The 21,047-nt window shown below is 37.3% G+C and overlaps 1 protein-coding gene across 8 annotated transcripts in view; it reads left to right on the forward strand.

Moving 5' to 3' along the window:
* LOC136787892 (adhesion G-protein coupled receptor V1-like) overlaps positions 1-21,047 on the forward strand; it is an 82,963-nt gene that overhangs the window by 59,311 nt on the left and 2,605 nt on the right. For 3 of the 8 annotated variants that reach the window (XR_010826959.1, XR_010826960.1, XM_066985288.1), the window contains 12 exons: positions 1,582-1,799; positions 3,023-3,766; positions 5,121-5,494; positions 7,327-7,503; positions 10,476-10,656; positions 11,277-11,479; positions 12,133-12,262; positions 13,880-13,960; positions 15,284-15,423; positions 17,811-18,420; positions 19,367-19,582; positions 20,561-20,776. Coding sequence is in view for 3 of the 8 variants with exons in the window: in XM_066985288.1 (XP_066841389.1) it covers positions 1,582-1,799; positions 3,023-3,766; positions 5,121-5,494; positions 7,327-7,503; positions 10,476-10,656; positions 11,277-11,479; positions 12,133-12,262; positions 13,880-13,960; positions 15,284-15,423; positions 17,811-18,420; positions 19,367-19,582; positions 20,561-20,776 (3,290 nt within the window). In the remaining 5 variants the exon portion in view is untranslated. The other 5 variants (XR_010826961.1, XR_010826962.1, XM_066985289.1 and 2 more) reach the window with 5 other exon arrangements.

Genomic DNA, 21,047 nt, shown 5'->3' on the forward strand with positions numbered 1-21,047 from the left:
CGGATGTGACACTCTTCATTAGTCTGACCTTTGAAAGTATTTTCCTTTGTGCCACCATGATATATTGAAGAATTAGCAGGGTTAAAAATTGAATGCACTTGGCATCTCGCCTTGTTACATTCATTTCATAAATTTACTATGGGGTTTTAATTGGATGAAAAAATGATTTTTCGTTAAGAAATCTTGAGACAGGCTGTAAAGAGAAGTTAGGTCACAATAAATGCGATAGTGCAAATAGTTAGGGAAGAGGTTCTTCTTGCATTTAAAAAATCATCCTTTTTTTTTTGTCTGTTTGTTTTAAAGCCTTGAAGCAGATGCTTATGGCTGTGAATTGGTTCTTTATGCTTGTGTCAATACATCTGAAATATGAATAGTCTCAAGAAAAGAGGATATTAAGTTCATTGTGTGTTTGTTGTTGTGCTGTTCACTGTTTTGGGCTTTGTTGTTTTTTTGTCCTTTATAGTCTAATCTGCAGGATAATTTTTGTGGATTTGGTGGTGTTAAGAATATTGTTTTGATGTAAACATGCTTATATACAGGTGCTTTATGGAATTATAGGATACCAAGATCTCCAACATCTGAGGAACCTGCTCAGTCATCATTGATAAAATATATTTACTAGGGATCTGTCTCTTCCATACTGTCACTACTTTGACAGTTGTGTAGCATATAAAAAAGTGGTCAAAGTAGCATGTAACCAAACCACCGAAAACACAGAGGTTTTAATGAGGTAATTGGAGTTAGTGCAGCAGCGCTACACAGCTGGGATAGAGCACCCTGGTTAACGCCACAGAAGAAAAACCTTTGGAAGCAGAAACAACATAAATGTGTTCCTGTGACTGGACTAGTTTAGCTGAACTAATTCTTCAACCTGATATAATCTATTTATAAGGCATTTTATGTCACCGTGCAAACCGACAGAAGCAAACTTCCTGTATGTAAGCGCACTCTTAATAAAGGCACTGTATGGGTCACTTTTTATTTGTAGTGCCTTTTTGAAATTAGTGTAATTGTGTTAGCAGATAGTTACCAAAAAAAAAAAATCTTTTCATTTACTACGTTCTTAATCACAAATAACAGTAGATTTCTGAAAGCCGTAGAATGTAATTCTAATTTAATACAAGTGTAAGAAAAAGTTTAAGTAGACTTGATGACTGAAAGGAGAAACGTTTGTGGTTAAATGTAGATGATTCTCTTTCCTGTCTAAGAGTGTCCAAGTATATTAATTTTTAATGTTAACTTTCTGAACTATTATGCATTCATATTTATTATTATAAATTGGAATTACAAGACACAGTGATGTGTAGCTTCACAGTAGTATTCTGCATGGACCTGCGTATGCTACTTCTGTTTTCTAAAGTACGTATTCCGGGAGTAGAATTGTACTGCAAAAGTGGTTGCCTTTAAAAGGAAGGCTTCATGGAACAGTTGTAGTATATTAGTATTTTACTTTATATTACATAGTATATTACTTCTTACTGTAAGGAAGATTACAGTAAAAGGAGTCTCCACATTTTCCTTTTCTACTCAACGCTGATGCATGCCTGCCAGGACTCTCATTCTTTCTGTATCACTGAACAGGATTTTGAGACACAGAGGACACTTCGGCAATGTTTCTTTGACCTGGCAGTTGTTTGATAATAACTCTGCACTGAAGCCAGGAGAAGAATTCTATGAAACTTATGGGACTGTGTGCTTCATGGATGGTGAAAGGTCGAAGTCAATAACACTACGTGCCATTTCAGATAGAATTCCTGAATTCAATGAATTTTACATTCTAAAGTTGGTGAATGCTTCAGGTATTGTCTTCCATATCACCATTTCCTTCATATCTGGTAGAAAAGAGTTATGTTTAATCAATCAAAAAGAAACCAACACTAGAAAGAGCATTGCTTTGAATCATGTCTTGATATCCTATGCTTTTCTGGTAAGGTTTTAGGTCTTATTTTTCATTTAATCTTGATTTCCATATATAGAGAGTTACTCAGTTCCCGAATTACTGTTAAACACATTTTGGTGATCTGAACTTTAAAAGGGATGCCTCTTGGTTTTTGAAATTAAACTTCTTAAAGTTCAGAAGTTTCATTTCAAAAACCAAGAGTTCTGAATTTCAGATACATAGATCTCCATGCACAAAATATAAAACAAAGATACTAACAAAGAAATAACAAAGGTATTAAAGGTTATGTGTGTCTACCATAATAGAGGTTGCTTTTTTGTTTGTTTGTTTCCCTAGAGGAGGTAAAATACTTGTAGTTACCACTTCACATGACTTAAATTACAACTTTAAATTGCTACTGGACACATTTCCTAATCTGGATTAATTCCACTTTAGTACTATTCATGGTCTTCTGTGCTCTGATACAAGTGAAAATGTGTGTTGGCCTTTCCTGTAAGTGAAGTCCATACGGATGTACAAAAGATTTCCTGCTTATAACAGGTAGATCACTGTACACTTTGAACACGGAGATTCTCCATTCACAACATGATCTTCATATCATGAATTCTTACTGTGCAAAGATAGATGACTAACACCAGGACTGGGCAGCAGTTTTAACACACAACTGGTTACTGTTTCTGCAAGGTGTATGTACTTCTGTATCAGAGGCAACAGGCAAGATTTTGCCATTCTCTATTCCTGTAAGTCTTTGAGCAATACAAGAATTGAATTTGGCCCCCATGCTTATCAAACGAATCAAAGGTAACCTACCTTATTGGCTAATTAAGAAAAGATGGACCTTGTCATGTTTCACCTGAAAGACATCTGTGTGTTTTACAGCTGAAAAATAGCATGTGGGTTTGTTTTCTACTGAAATTACATCAGCACAGTGTTTTAAGAATAATACAATTAACCTATGTAATTTTCAAGTTAGATCATTTGCTATAAGTCCAGAGGATCTTAAAGGAGGGTTTGAGGTTTTTTTAGAAACTTGTTTTATTAAAAAAAAAAAAAAGTACTTTGAAACTTTTTTCTGAGTGTGTTGTTTAATCATTAACTTTTACTCTAACTTCTATTACGCAGGTGGGTCTCCTGGTCCTGGTGGTCAGTTATCTGAAACCAGTCCTACTGTAACTGTCATGATCCCTTTCAATGATGACCCTTTTGGAGTGTTTGTTATAGATCCAGAGAGCCAGGACAGAGAGATAGTGGAAGATACTCTTTCTGAAGATGACCTTTCCTATATTACGGACTTCACCATCTGGAGACAGCAAGGCACCTTTGGTGTTGTCCGACTAGGTTGGGAAATACTGTCTAGTACCTTCCAAGCTGGACTGCCATCAATGGTAGATTTCTTGTTGCTTGGATCATTCCCAAGCTCAGTACAATCACAGCCCCACATGAGGCGCCATCACAGTGGAACAGACGCTCTGTATTTCAGTGGAAAAGAGGATGCATTTGGCATTATCGGTCCTGAATACCCATACAATGGAAATAATGCAGTAACCAATTTTACATTTTCAGCTTGGTTAATTCCTAATGTCAGTACAGATGGCTATATAGTTGAAAAGGATAACGATAATGGGACTTTATATTATGGTGTGAAAATTCAGACAAATGATTCTCATGTTTCTGTAGTGCTTCATTATACAGCATTAGGGTCCAATATGACATACATGGCTAAAACATCAGTCATGAAATACCTGGATGAGAATACTTGGCTTCACGTTCTGATTACTCTGGATGAAAGTATAATTGAATTTTACGTTGATGGAATTCTAGTTCTGGGAGGAATGAAGAGTCTAAAAGGAGAAGCAATTCTTGATGGTGAGCCTTTGCTATTTTTCTCCATATATAAAGCTCTGAAATGCATAGTCTAGCCACTTCAAAGGTGGAAGAAATACACTGAAATGATTATATCTGTTAAGTTAATTGAAAGGAATGGATAAGAATTCTTTGAGGATTTTCAGAAAGCCTATGGAAATTGTGTGAATGTTCTAAAAAATTCAAACTGCTGCGATGTTGAGTGAGAGTAGAGGACTATTAATTGTATGGTGTACTATTTTATTTCTGCTTTTAAAATTCCAGGTTGAAGTTTAAGAAATCAAATTTTCCATTTGTAAAAAGAATAGTACTTCTGCAATTAGTAATTTCCATCACACTTGCAGTACTGTAGCTAAGCTGAGAGGCTGAGAGGTTTTTTTTTTTTCCCTCCCTCGGTTTCTAGAACAAATATATGTGAAATGCAATTATGCTTTTATTGCTAGAAGGATATGTCTGTGCTGTAAATTTTCTTTATTAGTGGGGATGGCGTGTGTCTGGGGATAATGCAATAGTAAGGCAAGTATGTCATCTCTCTCCGTTGAATGTTGGGTAATACACAGTGGTGTGCATAGCAGCCCAGTTTTTCTCAGCATCCTCCACTTTGTGCCCTGGGACTTTTATCAGTTCCTGTGGTTGCTCATCTCTACAACTGCCACTCAGTGTCATATGTATGACAATACACTGAAGAGCACAGCTTTTTTTGTTTGTTTGTTTTCTTTCGTTTTCTGAAAGGCAACTGAAAACAGCTGATGTGTGTGTTTTAGCACAAGAGCATAGCATGGCACAGAATAGGATAGAGTAGGAATGAATATGAGGCAGCTGTGATCCTATAGTTTGGAGACAGAGAAATATAAATGCTGTTGTAAAAAGAGTTTGGAATTTGCATGGAATTACAGTGTGGTGGATGAAATGGATGTCCAGAAGGGTTAATGCAGTAATCATGAGTATCATCAGAATGGATCAGCTGCCCTAGCAGAGGGAAACAAAGTAGGATTTGTTCAGCAAAACAAGGGCTAAAAGGGGTTGCAGTTCTGCTCTGAAAATCTGTGGAGGAAAGAGGGAGCCTCAAGTCTCTAAGACTTATAAAAATGAGGGATGATGATAATGTGCTGCTAGAACTAATAGGATGAAAAACTTGGACAGCATAGGATGGAATTGTTTGGCCTGTGAGGACTTACCTGTAACATTGAGATGAGGCTCAAGGAACCTCCTGATTTTGGATCTCAAGATCAATATGATTCCTCATCCAGGGACAATGAACAGTTTACCATTGGTTTTTAAGAAAAACAGGTAGTCAGTTGCTGACTGTTTCATACAAATACAATAACATGAGAAAAAATTATAATTTCCTTCTCAGGTCCAGGAATAGTAAGAATTGGAGCAGGAATCAACGGCAGCAGTAGGTACACAGGGTTAATGCAGGATGTAAGGCTTTATGAGCGTAAGTTGACACGAGCAGAGATCTATGAACTTCATGCAACTCCTGCAAAAAGTGATGTCCACCCTGTCTCTGGGTATTTGGAGTATTGGCAAGGAGAGACCAATAAATCATTCATCGTGTCTGCAAAGGATGACAAAGAGGAAGAAGGAGAAGAATTATTCATACTAAAGCTCATTTCTGTGCGTGGTGGAGCTCGAATTTCACAAGAAAACACCACAGCAAGATTAAGAATACAGAAAAGTGATAATGCTAATGGTTTATTTGGCTTCACTGGAGCATGTATCCCTGAGGTAAGGTGGTCATAATGGAAATTGTAGGTGATATTTCAGGCACAGAAAGCTAAATGGCAGGACCAAGTGACCTGAACAAACCCTAGATTTTGCAGTGTTTGCTTTTGTGGTTAAGCAAAGTTTTCCTAGGATTTGGAGATGCATATGTTCTGTTAATACAACCTCAGTTCCACTGGGATTTACTATATAATTTTAAAAAACTAAAGAAAAAAATGGTTAAGAAAATTTAGTTTACTATATAAACTGAAGACTAAGGCTTAATTTTTTTTTTCTAGAAAAATATTTTACCTTCACTGCTGTTACATTTGAGTTACCAGTTAAAATGTAAGATTTAATTCTCTGGTTTTTTTTTGAGAATGGATTATTGCAAAGATTTTTATTTTAGTTTTCTGTGTCACATGATGTGTTTGAGATAATTTTACTAGAGATCATGCAATGACAAAGTGTTATGGATTTTTCCACCTTCATTTGCTGTCATAAACTAAGTTATAATTTGCATATGTTTGATGTCAGTTGGTTGATTTAGTAGTGTTTTTTTTTGTTGTTTTAGTTTTAACAGATGAAATCTTTTTTCAGTGGTATCCATTCTATATGCAGAGTGTAAACTTGCTACTTTTTGAGGAGGCTTGAAATAAACATAAATCATTCTTTACTTCTTTAATCAATTATAAGGGGGAATAACATGATAGCTATCTCTACTGGTATTGGATTATTTTGTGGAAAAAAAAATTTAATATAGTTTTCATTTGGGAACTCTTATGAGCTTTAATTACATTCTTTTTTAATCAAAGTGCTTATGATGTTTTTAAAATAACTGTCTTGCCTGAGTGATACTAGTTTTCAGTTTGGTTCAGTTTGCTTATTGTGTGCCTACCATATGCTATGATAATAGATTCCTTCAGGTTCAAGTACCTCTGATACGCTGTGATGCCACAGATCATCAGCCAACCATGAAGAAAAAAAATAATTATATGGCACGGTAATTGTTTTGCACCTATCATATGTCCATTTCACCAGGGAAGTATTAGAGCTCTTAGTGGTGATGCAGGAACACAGCATTTTTTTACCAGTAGTTTAACTGTGCATATCTGTCTACTAGGCAGCTGAAGTCACACACAGTATCTATGCTTTCTTACAAAGCAGCCCTGAAATTTAGCTAATGCATAAGATAGCTTTAACCTTTCCAATAACTTTCAGATAAAATTATTTTCTATGTTAATTTTATGAACGTTATTTTCTAAAATAGAAGGTCAGTACCAATTAAAGCTTCATTCCAGAGACGTGAAGTTGTCGCTGCAGAAGTCATGTTATCTGTGAAGATACAGAATTGTAAGGAGGACAGTAGAAGAGAAAAATCTGTTTTTCTGAATGATGATGGTATAGTTTATTTCTATCCATAGTGTGTCTGGTTAGAGAAAGTGCTGATCCAAATCTTTCTTTAAATTATTGCTAAGGAAAATTACAATATTGACGTTATTATAAAGCAATAGTTTCATTTGCTTTCGACAGGTACATTTCAAGCATATTGATTCTGTCTCTGACGCATAGTTTTAGGAAAGGGGTTGTGTCCAGGACGAACTGCAGTGTATTGTTATTTGTTACCTTAATAGTCCTCAGGGAGGCATCAGACTTTTGCAGATTCCACTAGGATTGTTCTGATTGGCATCAAGGTCAGTTTCAGCTTCCTAACACTCCAAAAGAGCTGAAAGTAACATGACAGCAATTTTTTACTTGAACATTTGTCTGGCATTAAATATTTTCATGTTATTTAATGAAATTGCCTTGATTTACTTTGACAGTAATAAACGTTCCAAATTTTTGCTTTCTTCCAGACTGCTGATGAAGGTTCCACTATATCCTGTGTTGTGGAGCGTACAAGGGGAGCCCTAGACTATGTGTATATAAAGTACATTATCTCACAGGTTGATTCCACTGGCATTAATTACTCTGTTACCGATTTTTCTAATAGCAGTGGCACTATCACATTCGTTCCTTGGCAGAGATCAGAGGTAAACCCTACCTTCCTATTAACAATTCATCCTGTCCTTTACAAACCTCCTGGAAAATACCTTCTGAGGGTGCTTGGCTGGTTTGCATACTAGAGAGTGTTTACTTCACATGGCTTTTCTTCTTATTATTTTTTATTTTGTTATTTTGTTATTTTTTTGTTATATATATATTTTCTTTCTTTCTTTTTTTCCATCCCTGACAACAAGAAAGTGTTATTTGTAGCTCTGTGTATATGTCAGTTCAAAAGTCACCATGTGTGCATGTACATATTAGATATATGTACATATACATAAAAAATATTAACTGTATTTATGTGTATGTGTACATATACTTTAAAAAGTGTAGATAGTCCATGTACTTTCGAAATTGGAAAATGATCAGGTTTGATCTGAGTGTTGTAACTCAAATTTATGTCCACAACAATTAAATAGGCAATAGTAAGATTCATTGCTGTTCTTGCACTCAAGGCTATCCAGGTTCTGTCTCCTTTTAAATTCAAAATCAGAAACAGGAGATTAAAGGTGTTCTTGTAACAATAGCTGTTTTTGAGTCTCCCTGAAATGATTACTGTCTGCTTTAATCTATTCCTCTGCATAAAGTGTGCGAGCAACTGGAACATAAGGAAATTATTCAATATTCTGGCCTTAGAGACACCTGAAATTGGTAATCAGAATTGCATCTCTGAGTTGGGGGAGAGAAAGAGAAATGATACATAAGGGAAGCTTTAGCTGCTTCTGAGAAAGCTTTCTAAAAGTCTTACGAAATTCCTTATCTGAATTAGTTTAAAAAAAAAAGAAAAAGAAAAAAGAAATACCAGGATACCAGGATACACTGAAGAGTAGGAATTCAAAGCTACAGAGGCCCACAATTAAAAAATTATGTGGGCAGACTGGAGGTCCAAAAGAGGGCCAGAAAGATGATCAAAGAGCTGGAGAACCTGTCCTCTAAGGAAAGACTCAAGGGGTTAGATCTTTTCACCCTTTAGAAGGGGACTTTGATCCCATTATTACAGTACCTAAAGGGCAGCTCCAGAGTTGACAGAGGCTCTCTCTTCTCAAGAAACCACAGGAGAAGACAGAGGGCAAAGAGTACAAAGATAGAGTGGGAGAGGTTTTGTCTTGAAATTTTTTACAACTACTGGAACGACTTCCTTAGGGACAGGGTCGGGTTGTCCCGACCTCAGCATCTGGGCCAGGGCAATCCCAAGCACAAACACAGGCTGGGCAGAGAAAGCACTGAGAGCACCCCTTGGGGGGGGAAGGACCTGGGCGTGGTGGTTGATGAGAAGCTCGACATGAGCCGGCAATGTGTGCTTGCAGCCCAGAAAGCCACCCGTACCCTGGGCTGCACCAACAGCAGCGTGGGCAGCAGGGCGAGGGAGGGGGCGAAGGAGGAAATTCTTCCCTCAGAGGGCGGTGAGGCCCAGGCCCAGGCTGCCCAGAGGAGCTGCGGCTGCCCCATCCCTGGCAGAGCCCAAGGCCAGGCTGGATGGGGCTGAGGGCAGCCTGGGCTGGGGGGAGGTGTCCCTGCCCATGGCAGGGGGTGGCGCTGGGTGGGCTTTAAGGTCCCTTCCAGCCCAAACCAATGTATGGTTCTATGGTAGAATTCCCATCACCAGGGGTGCTTAAGATGCAGTTGAACATGGTGCTGGATTATTTCATCTATTTTTTTTTTTTCCATGAAACATTGAACTTCATCTTTTGATGTCCCATCCAACGTGGGCTGTCCTATGATTAAAATTCTGTGGTAATAAACAGCGTGTGCTAGAAATAGAAATAAAAATAATCTGTTTCAATGAATTCAATCCTGATGTACAGCACAGAATTGTTAAATTTATTTGAAGAAGTGGTGCGGGACCACAGTACTGTAGAAACAACATACACTTTCTATTATTGTTTGTATAATAAGGATGAATTGTGAGTAGAAAATACCATCCTCAGTTTCACTTATATCAGGCTGCAGAAGTCAATGTGGACTCAAATTCGCTGAAGTCATTTGCAGGGATCCCAGTGACTTCACTAGAACTGTGAATCTGGATAATGTGATGACTGGCAAAAGCGTGTGGTATCTGAAAATAGTTCATTCATGTTATAATAGTTTGTTCATTCAGCTTTATTTCTCTGTGAAATGATATTACTGCATTTCATACAATCATATATAGCAGAAATTTCCAAAGCTTTTCTAGCATGGCAACATAGACGAGGCCCACATTACTCTATCTAGTGGCAGAAAATGGCTGATGTAGGCTCTTGCTACACAGCTTACTGGTCCAATTTACTGCATACATACAGAGGAGCTAATGTGCATGGCTCTAAGAAACGGGCTGGTAGCAAGCTGCTCTTCAGGTGGGATATCCTAAGGGACTTTCAACTGACATTTGTAATCTACTCATTACCATGCCTCTAAATATGATCAGCTACTTAAATGTTTTCTATATGTTTGTCCGACCATATCGAAACATAAAGAAAGATGGAATTTTCTGAAGTGAATGTGTTAGCGTGTTTAGAGCAAGGTTATGTTAGTAAATCGTATGATCTGCAGGTCAAAGTGTCAGGTGGTATAATAAGCTCAATTTATTTGCTCTCTAAATTGGATTAATCACTGTAATGTCTCTTCATAAGCATAATTTCAAAAAGATTTTAAAATTTATCAGATATTTCATGTTCAGTACATGGAAATTAAACTCTGCTTTTGTGAAGATATACAAAACCAACCAAACAAGTATTTATTATCACTTATTTATGTAGTTTGAAACAATTCAGAAAATATGCCTTCCATTTCCAGTAGCTTGGAAGCATTGTTTTTGGAAAGCATATTCTAGACATAAAATGTTATCTTAGAAATTAGTTGAATTTATGTGGAGAGCAAAAATAGTGTCCTTTGCTTTCAGAACTATACAGCAGATACAGCTGACTGACTAATCAAAGAATGTTGCATGGTTTGATTTCTCCATGATTTGGTCCTTCTCTAGGTGTTAAATTTGCATGTTATTGATGATGACATTCCGGAGTTAAATGAATATTTCCGTGTGACATTAGTCTCTGCAGTGTCTGGAGATGGGAAACTAGGTTCAACTCCTACCAGTGGAGCAAGTATAGATCCAGAAAAGGAAACTACTGATATCAGCATCAAAGCCAGTGACCACCCATACGGTAACAATGATGGGAATTATACAGCTTTGTTTCAGATTATTGTGTAGTTCTTTCCAGTCAGATGAAAACTTTGCTTGGTTGTAATAGTTGAGGAAGCAATCTCATATATTCCACTTTATCTAACTTGAATTAATTCATTGTTTATATACATGAATGAATACTGAATTAGTTTTCTTTTATAATTTTACAAAAAGGCCTCAAATCTTCCCTGCCCAAACAAGCAATGATTCTCTTGTGAGGGCAAATAAAGGCTCTGCATGTAGTTGATCCTGTCCAGGTTTTTCATCAAATGAGAATTCCTGACAATGAGAGTCATTTCTCCATATGTCTTGTACCAGTAAATACGCAAAACCGTGGCCTGTGAGGCTCTTTTGGGAAGAGAAGGTTTTATTATTGTGCTGTGCCTTTTATCAAGACTGACAAGAATATCAGTGAGAGAGGGTAAGGCACACAGCACATCTCTGGAAATAGTGTGATTGAGGCTTAAGGGTATACTGGTATATGTGGTTTTTAATTTCAGAACCATCACAAGATATGTTATCAATCACTTTATTTAAATTGTTTATCATCTTTAAAATTTGTTATGAAAAGCCATGTAAGTAGTAATTCTTGTCTTCCAGGTCTGCTCCAGTTCTCTGTGGGGCCACCTCCTCAGCCAGGTGATAAAATGATTCTTCCAGCCTCTTCTGTGCCCCATATTACTATTAAAGAAGAAGCTGGACACGTCAGATTACTGGTAGTTCGTGCACAAGGCCTTCTTGGAACAGTTCTGGTGGAATACAGAACAGTGCCAGTCACAGCTTTCAGTCCCAAAGATTATCAGGTATGGCAACTGCCAAGGTGGTATAATTGTTTTGGAATTAATTAGAGTTATTTATCGTGGAGATAGCTTTCAGTTTGACTGCTCTAGCCCAGCTATGATTCTTTCACAGAAAGACTACTTTACAAGGTGATGTGGCAAATGGATATGTAATATTCACTTAAAAATATACATCATGTGACTTCTCCATTCTTTTCTCTGCAGTAAGTTGCATTGTCTAGGAAAAGCCTCTGGTTTTGAACTTTTTTTTTTTTTCTTAACAGAGTTTCCAGTGTAGCAATTTGTGAGTTTTGCTGTTGTTACAGACCATATTATTCAAGTGCATGTACAGGTTAACATTATGCTTGTACATACTGGGATTTGTATATGCCTAGCAAAATAACCTGCATGTATCTGCACTTGCTTGTCCAACTGATCATTTGTGCAGAAAAATAAGAAAAATGTACATGAATGCAGATGCTCACCAGTATGTCAACTTAGATGTCGTCTTCTTTTTTTTTTTCTTTTGTAAAACAGATTTTTCAGATTTTTTTTTAAAGCTTAAGTGAGCAAAAGTAGATGTTTTGAAAAAGACAAAATGAAGGTTCTGTTTCTTTTTTTTATATGGATGAAAACATTAGACTTGAACAAAAATATGAAGAGCTCTTATATTGCAGGCTGTTGTGGGTACACTGGAATTTCAGCCAGGAGAAAGATACAAGTACATTACTGTTAACATCACTGATAATACTATTCCTGAATTAGAAAAAACGTTTAAAGTGGAGCTGTTGAACCCAGAGGGAGGAGGTAAGGCACATATATCAGTCCCTTAGTTGTATTTTCATGACCTCTACTCGTTCATAAAAATCTTGTCTTTCTTGGCATTATTTTCTATGTTATTTCTGAAAACAAACAAAAAGCACCTCTACATCCCCACCCCCATACAGCTGTCTTTTTTCGTAGGGAAGAACTGTTCCTCAGTTCTTTTCTTAATCCTTGGTGGAAACAACCAGATCCCATAGCAAGTATATTATTACCATGTATTAGGGAAAGTGTATCACTGCCATCTGTTAGGTCATCTAAAGGCAATTGCTGCTTTTCACTTTGTATAACTTCATGGTTGGTAATGAGAACTAAAATAATGCAAAAATATATTAGCAATATGTTGCATTTCAAAAATATGGAATATTTATAAAATATTTAAGGCTAAACAGTCAAAGTGTTGTGTTTTTGTTTGTTTGTTTTGGTTTTTTTTTGTTTTGTTTTGTTTTTTCTTCCACATGAGTGAAATCAGAAGAACTGCAATACATAGGTCAAATGGATTATAGCAGTAATAGGCTGTGGATGTTGAGGGCCATAGGGAGTTTGCTGAGCTGTAGCTGCAGAGGTAGCTCGTAGATAACTGTCTGTAAGAACAAGACAAACACTTGAAAGAATTATTGGTTTGAAGGGCTAGTCTGAAGGGACGGCAAAGCATAGTGGTGCTGCCACATAAACCCCTGAATACCTTACAGATTTTTTTTTCCATTTGAGAAAAATTTTAACGGAGATTGTAAAGCTTGTTGGAGGGAAAAGTAATTAGAAACACTGACAGCCATAAATTGATTTTTTTTTTTTAAACTGATGTTATTTTTTTAAACAATTCAGAAATTGCAAGTGTGGTCCCTTCTGGGAGGATGTATCAGATTTCCTTGAATTAATCCAGCTCTCTGCTATGATTGTATGTGTCTATGGTGCAACATGGTCTCAGTGATTCTTTTGGTAAAGTCTTGAGACTTTTCACGTATTTTGTCTTTTTGGTTGAATAGTTGTTTTGTTAAAAGGAGTCAAACTTTTCTCTTTCAAATTGTTGTGACAGAAAATTTACAACTAACTTTAGTAATCCAGTAACTATATAGCCTTTTTAAAATGAGCCTTCTTTTTGGCCTTTCCAACACAAACACAAAGCTTATGAAGTCCCCATTAGTTAAGTTTTCTGCAGATTTTCCCAACATTTTCACTTTGTGAGAAAATATTAGAATAAGGAGCTTGAGGGACTTTATCGTCTCCCCTACCTTTTTTTTTTTTTTTTTTTTCAATTTAGATTCCTCCATGACAAGCCTCAGTTAGGAGTGAGAAAGGGGAAATACAAAATGGGGACACAAAGAGGGAAAGAGAGGAAAGATAAACTATGTGTATGTGTTTTCTTTCATTCTGACTTCCCATTGCTATTTCCAATGTCATAAATTAAGTAAGAGGTGGCATATGTAAATATTTCAGTCTTTATTAGAACTCCTGTACACTTTCAGAAGCAAAGTTGATACCTTCCTAGAGTGCTTCCCTCTTTTTTTCCTGTTGTCCAGAATAGTTTAAATTTCTCTTTGCTTGCGCTCTGATTTATAAATGTATATATGTGTATATATCTGTATGTCTGTCATCTTAAAGTTGCTGAGCTCTTTAGAAATGATGGCAGTGGTAGTGGTGATGGGAACATGGATTTCTTCCTTCCAACTGTCCATCAGCATGGTAAGCATTTTGGATTAATCTTTATTTCTTTATGCTAACTGTAATATCCCTCATGAACTACACTACTGACACAGTTTATCATAGTGTTATTTTGCTTGTGGTTTGAGATATATCATAGAGTCCTGTCAAAACATTCTTTCCCATTTTAAAAAAGGCTTAATTTCAACAACAGTCAATACTAACCGTAATACAGAAAATAACAGCTTCTCTATCTTCAAAGCTGTATTTTTATAGAACACAATGTAGTTATTCCAGAAGTAGTTAGAAAAATTAGCTTTGTTTGTAAATTTTGTAAAATTTTCTGGAGAGCAAAGAGGAGAGAAACTTTTTAAATTTAAGGTAATTTAAAAATTACCTGACTGTGTGTTTTGATACTTTCTTTTGCCACTTGCTTTATGCTTTGATCTCTGCATCTCAAAAATACTCTTAATAAAAAGTGGTGTTAGCTCTTTTTTTTCTAAAAGAATGCTTTGATTATTTTTCATTTTTGAAGTCTATTTTTGTCACAACATACAGAAAACAAAGATAATTTAATCTTGAGAAAATTAAAAACATACAATATGCAGAAATAAGATGAAAACAAAAGCACCTACTATGAGGGAAACGCTAATGATGGCGGATTTTGAATTAAACCCTAGAGACCTGAAAATATTGTGTTAGCACCCATTATCGAAATCAAATAATTTATTCCACAGTGACAGCCTGATTTTCTGTTTTATTTGAAAATACAAAGGAGTTCAGTTTGAACCTGAGAGTAAGTCTGTGGTTTAACCACTTTTTGGAACTTCCTGGGAAGTGTTGTTTCCTCTTCTGTGTTTCCAGATTTTTTTTAAAATGACAGGCTCTTTCTCTTTCTAAGCAGCAAGTTATCTCACACAAGATGATCATTACAGTAGTAGAATTTCCTGGACTAGCTTTTTCTTTGTTCCAGCTTCAGTTAAAATAGTACCTGCTTTTGTCCTGTCTGCACTGCTTACACTGTGTTTTACCACGTAACTCTCCCCTACCCTAAATTCTAGTTCATTTTCCTTAATTAGACAAGTAATTTTATTTTTGATCCTCTCTTAAAATATTTGCATTTTATATGTTGCTTTGGAGTGTTGTTCCATAGAAGGGCTGCCAGGACTGCATTATTGAAAGTGAGTTCCTTATCCATGTGGATAATTATTCCACATTTAAAACAAAAAAAAAACACACCACAAAATGCAAAACAGCAGAAATATTCCAGTTATGCTTTTCTGTGTGCTTTTTGTAACAAACTTCCTTAGCTTTTAAGAAAAGATGGTATAAAAAAATAACTCATTTTGGCACTTGCACTTACAGCCAGCTTGGGAATTGCATCCCACATCGTTGTGACTATTGAGGCTTCTGATGATGCTCATGGCGTCTTTGAGTTCAGTACTGAGTCACTCTCGGTAAATGGAACTGAGCCTGAAGATGGAGATAGCAATATTATGTTGCAGGTTAGAAAGTTTTGGGTCTCATATTGCTATGCAATCCTCTTTTATGTCTATTTTACAGAGCATTCTGCAATATTTTTATAATAGGTCTACAGCATTTTAACTTAACTTTATCATGTACATTTGTCTTGACATTTTATACTTCACTTTCTAAAGTGTATCTTTCAGCTTAAAACTAAAATGTTTTATATAAGTTTAAATTTACTTCTACTTGTTTACATTTGAGGTATGAATATTTTAAAGTAAGTGCTGATGACACAACAAATACAGCAAAGCTAAGATGATAAAGATTACACTGTTTTTAAAATTAGTTTATTTTTAACTCATCATGTCAATGACTTTGCACTGTATATAATGGAGGGGCTGGATTGTGTGCAGCTTGCAGTTGGCAATGACATGCTTAAGATCCTCCGGGTAAGGATTAAGGGACATGGAAATAAGTTATAACAATAAGATGAAGTTGTTGTGGGAGTCTGCTATAGACCACCCAGCCAGGAGGACAACATTGCCAAATTATTCTATAATGAACTAAGGGATATCTCTAGGTCATCTGCCCTTGTCCCTGTGGGTGACTTCAACTTCCCAGATGTTAGCTGGGAATACCATACAGCCAATACAAACAGGTACTGGAAATTCCTGAGGCACGTTAACAATAACTTGTTGGTACAGTTACTCTGGAAGCTGACTAAGAAAGGTGCCCTCCAGATTTGTTGCTTGTAAACAGTGAGGGTCTTGTGGGTGAAGTGGTGATTGGAGGCTGTCCTGGCCATAGTGACCATGAGATGGCTGAGTTTAAAATCTTTGGTAATAGGAGGAAAACTGCCAGCAAAAGTTCAGCCCTAGCTATGGAGACAGCAGACTTCAGACTACTCAGTGAACTAGTTTGTGAGGTCCCCTTGGAACCTGCTTTTGAAGGTATTGGAGTCCATCAGTGCTGGTTAGTTAAGTAACACCTCTTAAGAGCACAGGAACAGGCAATTCCAAAGAGTCAGAAGTTGAGCAAGCTGGGCAGAAGGCCAGCTTGGCTGAGCAGGGATCTTATTCTAGAATTTAGGCGAAAAAGGAAAATCTGTGGGCATTGGAAGCAAGGTCAGTTGAACAAGGACTACAGAGGTGATGTTCACTCAGAGTTGAAGCTGGCCAGTACTGTGGGGACAACAAAAAGTGCTTTTTTTAAAGTATGCTAACAGCAAAAGGAGGAGCAGAGAAAACATTGATCCATTACTTGTTGAGGTTGGTAACCTCACAAATAAGTACGCCAATAAAGCAGAGGTTAATGCCTTCTTTGCCTCTGTCTTTAACACCAATGATGGGCTCGGGGACACCCAAAGCTCTGAATTTCAGGACTGTGATGATGATAAACTCCCAGCCAACTTTGAACTTGTGCAGGATTTGCTGCTCCAGCTGGATGCATATAAGTCCATGGGGTCCAGTGGGATTAATCCCAAAGTACAGAAAGAGCTGGCTGATGTCATTGCAAGACCTCTCTCAATAATTTTTCAATAGTCTTGGAGTCTGGAGAGGTCACAGTTGACTGGAATTAAGTTAAACGAGGAAGTGCTGGATTCTGCACCTGGCAAGGGGCAATGCTGGCTGTACGGACAGGCCTGGGGACAAGAGGCTGAAGAGCAGCCCCATGGAAAGGGATCTGGGGGTTTTGCTTGACAGCAAGAGAAATATGAACCAGCAGTGTGCCTTAGCAGCCAAAATGGTCAACTGTGTTCTGGAGCATAAGGCACAGCAATGCTGGATGGTCAAGGGAAGGGATTGTCCTGCTCTGCTCTGTGCTGGTGAAGCCTCACCTCTAGCACTGTGTGTGCTACAATATATGAAGGACATAAACTATTAGAGAGCATCCAAAGGAGGGCTACTATGGTGGTGAAGGGTCTAGAGGGCAAGAAGTATGAGGAGCGGCTGAGGTCCCTGGGTTTGTTCAGCCCAGAGCAGAGCAGGCCGAGGGGAGGTCTCATGGCGGCCTGCAGCTCCCTCACGAGGGGAGCGGAGGGGCAGGCGCTGAGCTCTGCTCTCTGGGGACAGCGACAGGACCCGAGGGAACGGCATGGGGCTGGGACAGGGGAGGGTCAGGCTGGGGGTTAGGGAAAGGTTCTGCACCCAGAGGTGGTCGGGCACTGGGACAGGCTCCCCAGGGACGTGGTCACAGCACTGAGCTGCCAGAGTTCAAGAAGCATTTGGACTACTCTGTCAGACATGCGATTTGATTTTGGGTGGTCCTGTGTGGAGTCAGGTGTTGGACCTGATAATCCCTGTGGATCTTTTGTAACTCAGGATATTCTGTGATTCTGTGACTTTGCTGTATGCCATTTTACACTTTTATGTTCTTCTTTCTTATAGTACAAAGAAATACATAAATCTTTGTGTTTTCCACTTAGGTTGTGAGAACTCATGGGGCCCTGTCTGAGGTGACTCTGTATTGGGTCATAGTCTGTGATCTTACAGAAGACCTGGTCTCTGCATATGGGAATGTAACATTTGATGTTGGCCAAGTGAGAGCAAATATTACCATACAAGTTTCTCCTGACAACGTGCCTGAACTGGATCAGGTGTTTTCAGTTTTGATCATCAATGTGTCCGGTGGTCGTCTTGGAAATCACACTAATGCAACATTAACAGTTTTAGCTAATGATGATCCATATGGACTGTTCATCTTTTCTGAGAGAAACAGACCAATAAAAGTTGAGGAAGAAACAAAAAATATCTCCCTGACAATAGTAAGGCTTGGTGGTCTTCTTGGTACAGTAGTGGTTACATACAGAACTTTAGGTGATGATGAAAAGTCACCCTTTCTTCCACCTGATGTTGTTAGAGCAATACAAGGAGAAGATTATATACCCATTACTGGTTATGTGATCTTCGCAGCCAATGAAAGCGAAGCCACAATATCTTTGCCTATTTTGGATGATTATGATCCTGAGAGGTCAGAATCTGTTTTTGTGGAGCTAAACAATACTGTTTTGATCGACAAAGTACAGGATCGGCCAAGTAAGTGTCTTTCATATGTAAACCAAAAGCTTAAATATGTAGGCTAATATTTATATTTAATAGGATAAAATGCAGCAATTGAAATTACAGTAAAATTTTACCTCTGCCTAACTCTGTATAGTTAAGAATCCTGTAAGTTATATGTCAGAGTATCTCACATTAAGTATGAAGATTCTGTGTGTCAGCATATATTTCCTTTACCACAAAATTTTGTCAGGGGTGGACATTTCTTTCTCCCTTCTGCATCTGCTTTATCCCAGGTGTTTTAGGCCAACTGTATTACTGTATTGGTTTTGTGTGCTAATACCTGCTCACCTGTTGTTTCTGTAAAGCACAATGATAGGAAATAAGCTAGTTGCACTTACTGAAAGCGAAAAAAGCCTTTTAAACATTAAGTGGTGTAGAATTGCAGCTTCATGCTGGCTTTTTAGCGTAGAGGATGTTTGCCCGATCAGATAAATTCAGGTCATTACAGCCTTATTTATGCTTAAGAGCTTCTTGGCATGCCTAATTTCCCTTCCCTCTCCCCCATGACTCTCCCACATTAATCTTGATTTTTAAGGGAAACACTACAAAAAATTCTACTGGGAAACTGAAAGGTTACTTATAGTTCATCATTGCTAGTGTAAAATTCTATTGTCCTATGGACAAATAAATAAGTAATTTTGCTAGTACCTCACCTCTTCAAAGAACTGGTGTTTTGTATGCTCCACAGCAGGGTAGAATAATAAGTTAGTAAGAATGTGGATTTTCTGACATAATATAATTCAAACATCAAAAATATGCTTGTGCAGTTTGTAGTTATATTTTGTCCAAATCTAAAATGAAAATTTTATTGAAAGCTAGTAGTGGCCATCCACTAAACTCAGGTGTATGTATATGAACAGTATAGCCATATATAGGAGGCATTTCAGGCTTGCTCTAAGAGGTTTTTTTTATATTTCAGTTGTAAATTCTCCTCGTCTTGGATCAGTGGGTGAGACTATAGCTCATGTAATTATCAATGCCAATGATGATGCTTTTGGAACACTTCAGCTTTCAGCTTCAGCTGTGCGAGTTGCTGAAAATTATGTTGGACCAATCATTAACGTGACCAGAACTGGGGGAATTTTTGCAGATGTTTCTGTGAAATTCAAAGCTATGCCAATAACTGCAACAGCTGGTAAGAAATCAAAATAGCAGAAATACACATTCTGTGTTAAACCAGAAAGAGCATACTGTATGCTTCGAGTAACCAAAGCAAGCAAGTGTGTATTGAATGCAGTCTAGTAAAACAAGTAGAAAAAATACCAAAGTGTGAGATACTTACTGAGTGTACTTAGGAGACAGGAATTCAGGTCCTATAGAAGAGACCTTACATCAAATTTAAAAAAACTCAGAGATATCATCACTGAAGAATCTAGCAAGAAAACTAAGGAAAGGAATTGGCTGTTTGTTTCCCTGGTGGCCACTCACTTTCTCAAAAAAATAAAATAAAATAAAAAATCCTGTAGTAGTATATATAGCTAGTACTTAGTCCTTTGTACATATTTCAACCTACCATACATGGCTTATTTGAGTTTCTTGGAGGGAAATTGAGAGCTGGTGACTCCTCTGTGAAACAGACAAATGTTAAGCACAATTCAAGAAGACTTTTACTTTGCAAATGAAAGGTAAAGCTCTCAGGTGATCCCTGAAAAGCTCCACGAGGGAAGGAGTGACCTTATGTCCTTTAGTAAAATCTCCTTTGAAAAAGGTACTTCTGTTTCATTTTATCTCTTGGAAAGCCAGACAACTATCAGAAATCAAATATAGAAATGTCACAGTTGTGTGATCTTCTCAATGGAAGATAATAATGGACCTTTTGTAATTGCTTCTTGGACTGACAGTGTAAACTCTGTTTTGGCCAAGATGAGATTTATTTTCATCCATCCAGATATCTAAAAGGCACTAGGAAATAAACAATTGTATTTTCTGGGTATGAAGATAAAGAAAAAAAAAAACACAAAAAAACACACCAACATATGAACACAAGGGAATGCAAAAAGAACAGATAAATATTAGTGCTGATAAACATTAGTGATGTTTCATAATGAACCAGAATGCCTTAATATTCTTCTGTGTTTTGATTGTTTTGTTATTTTTTCATGTACAAATCTAGGTGAGGACTACAGTGTAGCCTCATCAGATGTTGTCTTACTAGAAGGAGAAACAAGTAAAGCTGTGCCAATTTATATAATTAATGATATCAATCCTGAAGTTGAGGAGTCCTTTTATGTTCAGCTGCTGAATCAAACGACAGGAGGAGCCTTGCTTGGATCTTTGACGAGGGCAGTCATAACCATTGAGGCTTCTGATGACCCGTTTGGATCCTTTGGTAAATGAGTCTTATTTGCATATTTTCTCTTGTCCAGTAGCAATCTGCTGATTTGTGGGTGAGTTATTACTGGGCAATGGAATAAAAATTTTCAGAATACAAAAAGGGAAGTCTGGATGAACACAGTAAAGGACAAAATAAGATAAACTAAATTAAAACGTGTAAGTAAGGGCAAATGGTGCCCTTATATAGCGAAATTGAAGCATTCAGTCAACTTATATATCAAGATTTTGTGAGACGAAGGTGGATTTTGGAGTCTCCTAATGGGGAT

The sequence above is a fragment of the Anser cygnoides genome, chromosome 31, assembly GCF_040182565.1.
Source record: "Anser cygnoides isolate HZ-2024a breed goose chromosome 31, Taihu_goose_T2T_genome, whole genome shotgun sequence".
Lineage (NCBI taxonomy): Eukaryota > Metazoa > Chordata > Aves > Anseriformes > Anatidae > Anser > Anser cygnoides.